The sequence below is a fragment of the Macrobrachium nipponense genome, chromosome 40 (assembly GCF_015104395.2).
Source record: "Macrobrachium nipponense isolate FS-2020 chromosome 40, ASM1510439v2, whole genome shotgun sequence".
Classification (NCBI taxonomy): Eukaryota; Metazoa; Arthropoda; class Malacostraca; order Decapoda; family Palaemonidae; genus Macrobrachium; species Macrobrachium nipponense.
Window position 1 is genome coordinate 44,415,254 of NC_061101.1, and position 11,845 is coordinate 44,427,098.

The 11,845-nt window shown below is 40.3% G+C and overlaps 1 protein-coding gene across 1 annotated transcript; it reads right to left on the reverse strand.

The window, feature by feature from the left end:
- Positions 1-5,567: 5,567 nt before the first annotated feature.
- Positions 5,568-11,463, reverse strand: LOC135212228 (uncharacterized). Its single transcript, XM_064245669.1, has 2 exons — positions 11,376-11,463; positions 5,568-6,151 (listed from the first exon to the last, which is right to left on the reverse strand). The coding sequence occupies exons 1-2, from the start codon at positions 11,461-11,463 to the stop codon at positions 5,568-5,570; spliced, it is 672 nt and encodes a 223-aa protein (XP_064101739.1).
- Positions 11,464-11,845: the final 382 nt, after the last annotated feature.

Consider the following 11,845-nt stretch of genomic DNA (forward strand, 5'->3'; position numbering starts at 1 on the left):
TACCATAGTCCCAGAGGATCTTTGCCTGATTGTTTTCTATTACTCCCTCAGGTTGGTGTTCGTAACTCTTATTACAGCAAGCTAGCTGGTGTTTCTTGCACAGGCTTCAGTGGAGGGCTTTTGCTACAGAATCATGCCTCTTTTTGTACTGGTTCTGTAATTATTATTATTATTATTATTATTATTATTATTATTATTATTATTATTATTATTATTATTATTATATTATTATTATTATTATTATATGTTTCTAATTATTAAAAATTTTCGCATTTAAAAGCAATAAACAATTAACAGATTAAAACTGCATTAGTAAAATAAAATGTTAAAAATACTTATATTAATATTATTATTATTATTATTATTATTATTATTATTATTATTATTATTATTATTATTATTATTATTATTAAGTACCAACAACTTAAAACTGCATTTGTATAATATAATATAAGCTGTATAACACCTATATTAATATTAATAATTTTACATTTAAAAAACGAAAAAAATAAAAACTGAAAAGGAATATTCTCTCAAACAAGGCTATATCTCTTTAGTCTGTATTTATGCACGCGACCACGCGCCCGAGGGCATGAGCTAGGCCAAGGATGTTAGGGGACCTACCACTCCTTCTGCAGGGTCGCTCCTGCAGTAGAAAGTGCGACCCATACACGAGGAGGTTTGGGAGACTTTGGGAGACAGGTTTGGATGGAGTCCGCCATTAAGGCTTGACAGTGTGTCCGCCTTATTAGATTCTCTTTCCCTTTCTCTACTACCCTCGCCCTTCTTTGATTAATGGTTCTCTCTCTCTCTCTCTCTCTCTCTCTCTCGTCTCCTCTCTCTCTCTCTGGTGTGGTGTGTGTTGTGTGTGTGTGTGTGTGTGTGTGTGTGTGTGTGTGGGTAATGCTTCAGTATTCCTACCTCTCTCTTTCTCTCTGGTGAGTGCTTCATTAATCTTATATCTCTAAAGGCCTTCGACAAAGTTCTACACAAGAAACTAATGACAAAAGTTAGAACTTTAGGAACTGTAGGAGGAACAACAGACTGGATCGGAGACAGCCTAACTAATAGAATACAGAGTCGTAATAAACGGTGAAGAATCAGAATGGGCAGATGTGACAAGCGGAGTTCCTCAGGGTTCTGTCCTTGGCCCTCACTTTTTTTTAATGACATTGATGTCATTAACTAGCATGATAGCCAAATTTGTAGACGACACCAAACTTGGTGTAAATGCCATTTAACTTGGATAAATGTAACGTGTTACAATTAGGAACAAACAACCCTCATGCCAACTACATGCTAATTGGGAATGACATAAATCGTGTAGAACAAGATGAGGACCTTGGAGTCATTATTACCAAGGACTTAAAATCCACAAAACAGCACATAAAAGCTGAAAAGAAGGCACAGAAACTAGTGGGATACATAAATAGGCAGTTCAAATACAGAAACAAGGAAACGGTGCTACAGCTATACACATCAATATTCAGACCTCTTGAATATGCAGTACAGTTTTGGTCACCAATACTAAGAAAGGATATAAATAGATTGAAAGGGGTACAAGCAAGAACCACAAAGTTAATTCCATCCATCAGGCAAATAGGTTATCAAAGACGACGAGAGAGCCTGAACATGTATTGCTTAGAAACAATCCATTTCATTCCTTTTACTCTACCTCCGTTCATATCTCATTCTTCCATCTTACTTTCCACCCTCCCCTAACAGTTGATTCACAGTGCAACTGCAAGGTTTTCCTCTTGCTACACTTTAAAAAGCTTTTCACTGTCAATTTCCGTTTCAGCATTGAATGACCTTATGGGTCCCAGCGCTTGGCTTTTGGGCTAAATTCTCTCTCTCTCTCTCTCTCTCTCTCTCTCTCTCTCTCTCTCTCTCTCTCTCTCTCTCTAATACTGAGTTAGGTGTCATCCGCCAATAATTTGAACTTCACCACATGTCTCAGTAGTATGTACATTTGAAAAATTAGTCGTATAAATAGAAAACAGGATTAGACCTTGTACTCTTCCTTGGGCAACCCATCTTTTTAATTTTTCATGAGATGAACAAAGACTTTCAGTCTGTAGATAATGCTTTCTGTCACGCAAGGAGTTTCCCAAATACTTACGAGGCTTCATCTACAGTTCCAATGCTTCGTATTTCATAGAGAAGCAGTTAATGTACAGTTGTATCAAAAAGTGTACTAAGATCAAGCAAAACCAGGAGACCATATTTCCCTTTATCTATCATTTCCAATGAATCACTGATAATAGGGCACAGAACAGTCCTTGTGGATTATCTTTGCCTATATACCGACTGACTATCCAGAAAAGCTTAAAATCTATCCAGTTAAGTAACCAAGTGTTTTAAGGCTTAGAAATCCCTGCAATTTTGACACGCATAAGAAATTCAACACAGTTACTAACGTTTCCAGAGGCCGTGTAATAGTGTTTTTTTCAATAACTCCTAAAATAACTGATGGATTTCCATGATATCAAAGCAGGGAGCGCTTCATACAATGGCTTAATTTTGGGAAATACTGTGCATTGCCAATTACGTTTCATTAACTTTTTTACTTAAGAAAATGAGGCTAAAGCCAGTCTTAGCCACCCACACATTCGCAAAAGTGATGACGTCCCTCAGTGACGTTGGTATAACGTTTCTTCCCCTGTACCTCCCATCCCCCGAATTGTTAAACGCCTGTTTAACTCCATAGATAATTGTCATATGACCTACCCCAAGCAATACGAAATTCTTTGTCAGTAAAAGTTCAGCATACCTGGTAATGTGATTCGTGACTTTAGACTTTACCTAAACACAAGACCAACCTTTTATATCTTACCCACTCACTTACATTGAAGATCAAGAATGAGACTTATGACAGGAGACGAAAGAAGCCATGCTAACCCTACACTTCGCGATTCAAGCGAGTGTTGGTAAAGCAATAGAAATATAGTTTTCTTTAGGATAAGCCGTAGGACTCATTCTTCCATACAACACAGGTTACTCGATACATCAATTGCCAGGAAGAAAATGACAGAGAGCCATTGTTTATATAATTTATCATATCAATTTCACCAGAGAGAGTAGCTTGAATTCCTTAGAAGGTAGACTTCTAAAAGATGTTTCATATAAGGGCATTGACATCGGCCTTTTGATAAATTTTGAAATCATATATTATATATATATATTATATATATATATATATATATATATATATATATATATATATATATCTATATATGGCTAGCAGTATATTGCAATATATCATGTACTTATTAAAGTCATACTTTTCTTACCGATTTATACTAATTTTCAGGCGGTTTCTTTCTTTCTCTCTGTTGTAAATGGTGAAGAGTTTCAGCGTAATTGTAGTTTTGCAATGGCGAGGACAAAGCAACATATTTGCCATGACTAAAGTCGAATCTATATGAAATAGTTCAGAGCTACTACTACAACTGCTGCCGATAATTTGTGTTAACCATCTAATCATTATCTACCACCATAAAACATTTTATTGCTCTCCCGGCTCATTTTATATGTGCAGTACACAGTCTTTCCTAACAGGGATTTACTCGGTAGCCTAATAACAATGGGAATGAAGGAAAGAAGGCAAGAAGGAAGGGGGGGGGGAGGGGGGGGGGGATTACTAGGATAGCCATAGGTGTAAACACCGAAGGAGGGTTGGGGGAACCTCTGCGTCACAGTTACGTGATTAAGTACCACTTCTTCGAAACGCTCTGAAGGAGGGGAAGAAGTTCCTCTTTTTTCTAAGAGTAAACGGCTTAATTAAGCACATCTGTCAATTCATTGTACCACCAAAAATTAGGCCAATGTTTGAAACATTCATTGCTGTAGTTTCATGGAAATTCATAAGCCGGTTTGTTAGATATTTGGGAAAAACACTATTACACGGCCTCTGGAAACGATAGTAGTTCTCTGTGAGCCAAAGTTCTGATAATCAAATGTGCCTTTCAGATGTATAAGCCTACGCTCAGAAATATTCTTATTTATTACTCTCAACGATATTTCAGTAAAACATGGAAATTTTTCTTTTAAAACTTCAGACATTGGCATTGGATCAGATGCAAATTTTGTCTCTTAGTCTTCTTTATTTTGCTAATAGCGACATCACTGTATGCACCATTAAATCTCCAAAGAATGGTTCCCACATCAGATTCCAAATTCATCTGAAATAGTGCAAAAGTTCTAAATATATTTTCAGTTTTATCTCTAAGAAATTCAAGAATGCTGTCGGCTATTTCTTGATGACTGAAACTGTCAGGAAGCCTTTCTTGAAGACACTTTCATTTAAACTCTCAATAGGTTAGCAGGGGAGAAAGTGGCAACATGAAACAGGCAATATCTCGCCTGATCTGCCTACCATCTGTTGATACCTATGTCAGCCATATCTATTACTTCCACCTGATGCCACCAGAGTACTCTGAAGGCACTAGTTCAAGATCAGGGGCTTTGAGAGGACACTTTTTACGTTTTGCTCTGTGAAACTTTCTTCTGGGTAAGATTCGCATTTGTTTACACTATAAATTAATATATGTGTGATATGCAATAGTATGTTTACTAGGTGTAAGATCAGTTGTTAAAATGGCATAGCTAGTTTTCTATAAACATTATAAAACAACCTGTTCTATATTTACTCCACTAATTGTACCTAGTTTCATATTACCACCCTTTCTTTTCTTTTCAGGTTGCTATGCCAAGGAAGAAATTAGGACCAACAAAAATGGGAGGCAGAACATACGCTAAATGCTATAAGAACAGTCCATCAAGGCACACACAAAATTGAATGAAGTGTGGAGTCAAAGAAAGCAGAACTGGGTACTGACTGATTTATTACCTGGGCAAAAGATATACATAGCAGCATGAGGAAGGAAACGTGGTGCCCGACCCCAGGTCCCGTGACCAGCATGCTGAGTGAGAGCAATTTGTATTTGTTAACAGCCAATCAAATAACAATAACAAGAGACATAATGTACATGCAGCGATAAAATATATATTGGCGAAAAGGCCAGGAAATTCTACATACAAATATATACATGTGATTCTTGTTGTGTTGATGGATGTGGTGCATGATCATAATTAATGGGTAAAGAAGATGTCTTTACAAGTACTCCCCCCACAAAGACAATGATTATGAAATAATGATTGGAAGATCTATTGAATGTTAATCATGGTATCTTTTTGGGAGCAAGAGCCGACTCCGAGTTCTTGGTTGTGGGGCGGTTTCAACTGCTGTGTCGTCTGGCAGTTTTGCTGGGTGGATGCCATCATTACTGCGGCCTTTGGGACATACTCGACATTGTTTCGGGTTGCCGATCTCTTCATCCGAAGTCTTGTTTTGTGGAGGAATTCTGGAACATCTGCCAGTTTCCTCCCGGGTTCTATTGTCCATTAGGAAGGCTGGCTTTAACCGTCGATAGATATCCAGTTTTCCCACCCATGCAGGGTTCCTGTTAGGTCCTGCATGTTTGTCAGGGGATAATGGTCCAGTGTTGTCACTAGGTTCAGTTGACAATAGTCCCCACAGGGCCTCCAGGAACTGCCTGGTTTCTTCACCATGTGGAGAGGGAAGTCCATGGACTCAATGCCTTTTTGCAGATACCCATCCTTTCCATCTCAGCAAATGCTCGTTTACCATCCTGAAGTTTCTTGGGTGGCAGGTGGTGGAACTTGGCATGTGTTGACGGGCCTGTGGTGGAGAAGTGGTGTTGGGTGACGTGCTTGGCCTGGGTACCTGGCACCTGATGCAGTTCTGGCTTGAAGACATCTGAGAATCCGTGCAGGAGGGTGCTGTATTTGCTCAATGAGATGGAGCATATGACGGGCATTCCCGGTACGGCAGAGAGCGGTCGGGAGCGGCAGGTTCCAGTATCCAGCAGGCGTTTTCGACCGACATCTACCAACAGTCCATGTTGTGTGAAGAAATCGGCATCTAGTAAGGGAAACTTGACATCTGCAATGACGAAGGGCCTTTTGTATTTATGGCCCAGGATGGATAATCTGCAGGTCCGAGTTTTGTAGCAGCGGATGGGGCTTCCATTTGCAGCCACTAGTATGGCTGCGGCGCCGGTTGTGCTGTTGCGGTCCTCCCCGACGGCAAAAATACCAACTGCATAATTCCCTTGTCTATCAGCATCTGTCGTCCCAATATAGCGTCATGAATGAAGAATCCTATTGGCTAGGATTCTCTAATGTTTGCAGCCACTGCTGTTATGAGTGGCCACCTTCCTAATTTTTTGTGAAAGAACAGGGGCCTCTACAATTTTTGGCGTCCTTTCCGAACCTCCAATTGAAGTAACACCATGCTGGATTTGTTTTCATCTTCTTCTGCAACCAAGCTGCAGGCTGAAGGTGTTGCAGCGTGCTTGGAGGCCTTGATGGCTTCGTGGAGTTTGTGCGACAAGCTGATCTCCCTCCGGCCATCTGAATCAAAGCCCAGCAGCATCAGGAGGCCTCATAGTTCGTCCCAGGCGTCCCTAGGTGATGCGTCCCCCAGGGGCTAGTTCATCAGGTCAAGGGCTCTCTCTGGGATGGGCATGGAGTACGTGTCATTGAGTTTCTTTAGTAGGTCTTCGTACATGACTTTGCCCAGCTGCAAGTCCAACCATGGGGTGATTGTGTTGAAGACCTCCTCTGGCTGCGTTGTTATGGTGACGTCTGCTTTGGTTTCCTCATCCATGATTTTAGCTGCATGGGAATGGACGTCTGCCCAAAGGACCCAGGATGTGGTATTTTGCCTCAAGGATGGTGGCAGTTTCATCACCTGGGGTATTGCTGCCTTCGAAGGGGTGCAGAGAATCTGTGTGTCCTCGGAACAACTTTCTACCTCCGTGTCTAACATTTTGACTCGCACAAAACGCGAAATGAGCGCTGTATTTAGTCCATTAATGGTGTTGGGGCTCGTCAGAAGTCAAAACTATACGCTGTGTTGTTCCATTAATGACTTCTGAATACAGTCGACGTGAATCGTAAATGGCAGGGCCAAACCGTTCGAGAACACCAGAATGATGAGTGAGAGCAATTTGTGTTTGTTAATAGTCAATCAAATAACAATAACAAGAGACATTAAGTACATACAGTGATAATATATATTGGCAAAAAGGCCAGGAAATTCTACAAACAAATATGTACATGTGATTCTTGTTGCGCTGACAGATGCAGTGCATGACCTTAATTAATTGGTAAAGAAAACATCTTTACAGAAGCTGCAAGGGGCTTCAAAGTCCCTGAACCTACCCTATCAAGAAAGGTGGCAGATTGTATGCACGGTGTTGATCCAAATGTCATGGCTAAACAAAAGTTAGGAAGCCTACTATTAGATTAAAGTAAATTCATTATAATTTGTTAATTATAATTTGTTAATAGTTGTTTCCAACCTTTTGATCTTGTTTTAGTTTAAGTTTATTAATAAGCTAGCATCTTTTCTCGTATATTTAAGCTCTTTCTTAGTTTGATGAACTCTGTAAGGGAGTCATATGACTTTGCAGTTTTGCTTTGTTTTTTCCTTAGGCGTTTTGTTTACCACCTTTTCCCCCGGTATTAGGATTGTAAGGGTGGTGATACGTGAGAGAGTTAGTTCGAGTTCCTCCTCACAGCCTGATGCTTTACCCCTGAATTTTAGGTCACTTCTGCAGTTTTTGTAAGGAGATTTGGATCACGGCTTCTTTTATCCTTCGGTGCCCTGTGTGTGGTCGCTGGTGTTTGTCACCGGCGGCATTCGTCAGCCACGCCCCTTCCCTCGTTCGTCGGAAGGATTCTGAACGAGTTGGCCCATACTTACATAGAACGGTGCAGTTTGTGGCGTGCGAGATCCGTAGACGTCCCAGATGCTCGGAGGCTACCACCCTCGGAGTTCCTGTGGTTTGAGTTGCCTACAGGTGTTGCAGTTTGTGCAGATTGACCCTTTTCATCAGCGTCAGTGAGTTCTTGGAGCTTGTGAAGACAAGTAGGGTGGCTTTCTACAGGTATGAGATGTTTTTTAGCTATTTAAGACCATCGTGGATTGCTGGGTACCAGTAGATTTGCACGTTCCTGTTTACAGTACGGTCTTCTGGACCTTGTATGGCCTCATGAGATGATCCACTAAGCCTCTCGTGGTTATTCCTTATTTTCAATTTGTAAGGTTATTTTCGTATTTTATTGTTTATTAACTGAATATTTTCAACATTATTATAATTATTCTCAACATATATTCTGGTTACTAAATTAAATTTTAAGTACATTTTAGTTTGTATGTGTTAGGTAGGAGTATTATTAAGTTTCCCCTCTTATTTTCTCTTGCTTCCTTCTGCCTAACTTAGATTTTTAGGTTAACATTATCTGGCCAGTAATTTGGAAGGTACCAGCCTGAAGTGTCATAATATTTATAATTTCTTATTTCTTGGCTTAGGGTTTAATTTAGTTGTAGGTGATCTTTTAAAGATCTTAAGGTTGGTTTTCCCTTGATTTGTATATTCATTTTTTTTTTGTTATTATTTTTACCAACTATTACCTTTTCTTTTGTGTAAATGTATATTGTAACTTTTGTTGAGGTGTTTGTTCTTTTGTTCCTAAGTTACTGTGTTACATTTTTACTGACCGCAAATTCCGAGTTAAGACAAGAACTCTTGAAATTACGGCCTACACTTTCTGTAAAAATCGAGGAGCAGCTTATAGAATATTGTATATTAATGGAGAGGAAATTCCATGAACTTACACATAATAACATATGGCAGAGGACTTATCAACTGGTAGAGAAAAATAGGATAAAAAATCCATTCAGTTACAAAATAGCTGGCAGGGCGTGGTTTGACCATTTCATGCACAGACACAAGGATAACTGGACTGAAAGGCTGATGAAGCACCTGGAGCTGTGAGGAGGTTCCAACCTTCAGGCTGGGTTCAGTCTCATCTTTTTACTGATTGGTTCTCCCTCTTCATTGACCATACTAAGCCTTCACCTGAATCTCCAGTTATATTTATCCTGGATGGCCACTATTCTCACACCAAAGACTTTGACGTTATTTTGAAAGCAAGATCACCATGTTACCATTGTGTGTCTGCCACCTCACACTACCCACATGCTTCAACCACTTGATCGTGCATTCATGGGACCTTTAAAGACATACTATAGCGAAGAAGTCAGACAGGCACTGTGAACTAGTCACATGGACACTTATGATATTGAGGAGAAGTTTTGAAGGTATATCTTAAAGTACAGGCAGGGGCAATAGCAGTGAAATGTTTCAAAAGTACTGGAACCTTTCCACTTGACAAGGCTGGTTTTTGACGAGGCAGATTTCATTGCGGCTAAACACGAGGAATCACAGGCAACTGACCATAACAACAGATCTCAACAGATTCTAGTAACAGAAGCTAGTGCATCAACATCAGCAGGCCCTTCAACAGCAGTGGGCCCATCAACAGCAGCAGCTCCATCAACAGCATCAGATCCATCAACAGCAGTGGGTCCATCAATATCACCAGGCCCATAAAAAGCAGCTATTCCATTAACAGCAGCAGGCCCATCCACAGCAGAAAGTCCATCAACAGCAGCAGATCCATCAACAGAAGCAAGTCCATCAACAGTAGCAAGTCCATCAATAGTAAGAGGTAGGTACTCCCATATCTACAGAGTTTATCTCCCCACATATCATTTCCCCAGTTCCTCAGGCAAAGAGGAAGGGGACAAACAGAGGTCTCAAAGTCAAGTGTTTTGACATGGTCTCCATAGATGTGATCAGTTCGATGGTCACAATCTAAGTTTTCTAATATAAGGTTACGCAAACTTTAAACAAGCTATGACTCAAAGGAGGTCTGACCAGAGTAGTAAACTGATTCCTGCCCTTCACAGCTCAAGAAACTTATCTTCAGAATCTTGGAGTAGGTGGGTATGTTTAGGATTACTTCAAGATTTCCTTACAAGTAGGCTGCAGCGAGTTGCTGTTGCCGGGATCTTTAGTGAACCAAGACCCATTGTGTCCGGATTTCCACAGGGTATAGTGTTCTTGGTATACTGTTATTTTTGGCATATACAAGCGATATAGTTGTTGGCCTGGAAAACAAGATTGTTCAGGATGTCGATGATACAACACTTGTAGATGTTGCAAAGTCTCCACTTCTGATATATGAAGCTGTCCTCAGCCTCAATCGGAACTTGGACCAGATCTGGGAATGGTGTAGTCGTTGGAGCATGAGGCTGACTTCCAGTAAAACGAAAACACTGCTGATTAGCAGATCTCAGATAGATTTCCCACCCCACCTTCCTCTTTAGGTGTATGGAACTTTGCTGAATGAGTCTGAAACTCTAACTATTCTAGGTGTAACTTTTGTCTCACATCTTACTCTTGAGAAACTTCTAATGAAAGTTGTAGCAAATGCTGCACGAAAATCAGGTAAGGCTTCATATATTTATAACAGTGATGAAATCATTGCAACCTGTTTTAGGTCATTGTAACTCCCTTTACCAGAATTCTGTTCTCTGGTGTTGATGTCTGCTTTGGTCCGTTATTTGCCTCGTTTAAATAGAATGGTTCATGATGGTAGGTTTTTCGTTTCATAATAGTAGCAGTTATGACCTAGACCATCAACTGGTGGTCTTCTCTTAGTCACTTTTTCATAAGTTGTATTTTAATAGAGATCTTCCACACTCACAATTGATCTCTGATCCCCTTTTCCTGCTGAGAACAACCAGCTTCGCTGAACAGCAGACCAATTTATAGTAAATGTGCCTCGCTGTCGAACTTCTCAGTTCCAGACTTCTTTATTCCTCACACTGCTGGACTGTGGAACAGTCGCCCGAGGATGTTGTGCTATAGGAGCTTCTAAAGTTCAATTGAAAATGCAATGCATTAATACCATAATGCTATTCTCCTTACATCTTAATACATTTTTATCTGTTGATTAACTTACTATTTTTTCTTTTTAATAAGTGCGCCCCCTCGATATGGGACCACCTTGACGTGGTGAGGGGGCTCTTGAACCCCAGGAATTAGTTTCCGGGTTTGAGTCCAAGAGTCTCATATTTTTTTTGTATATTTTCATTTGGAGTAATATTGTGGAATTTTCCACCTTCTGTAAAATTTATTGGACCTGACGAATGGGAAAAGGTATCATAGCTGGGATTGGGTTCATGTCCGAAGCTAAATACTGTAGTGGGAGCTGTGGTAGGATCATCAACTACCCAATAATGTTCGGACCTGAGAGATATCAAATTGATAACTCAAGGGCGGAACTATTCTTCAGGGCTAGACCACGTCAAGGTGGTCTAGTCCTGGGGATAGGACTCTCGCCATTCTTTCCGGTTTGCCCATAACATGGTTAGGGTGGGGATGATTGTATTCTTGTGATATTCTCAGTCCTAGCAAGTGGGTTTGGCTTACACTTGCGCCACTCTAACCATGTTGTGCCATCCCCAGTGGGGTAGTGTAGGGACGCAGACATTTGGGAGTCGGCTCTCACTTGTGCCATTGGTGGAAGAATAAACTTTATGAAAGGCTGATGATATTTTTTTAATATTTTCATGTTTAATTTTTCTAATTTTTTTTAATATAAAGCTTTTATGACTAGTAACCACACAAGGATTCTAGTACCTCTGGTCCCTTTGATGATGATTTGGCACAGATGACGACCCGTGACATGAACTTGACCGTGGGTATGGAATGCTCCAGTGGTGGTTCTACCTCTCAGGGCAGTCATCACAAATTGAAAAGAAACCATTGTGGGAACACAGTGGATAGTTTGAGGGTGTTGCATGTAAAGCACATTCCCTTGGAATTTGACTATGAGACGCTCTCTGTTTCGTTTGGTAGTTATGGCAAAATAGAAGAATTGAGGATGAACTACGATGAAA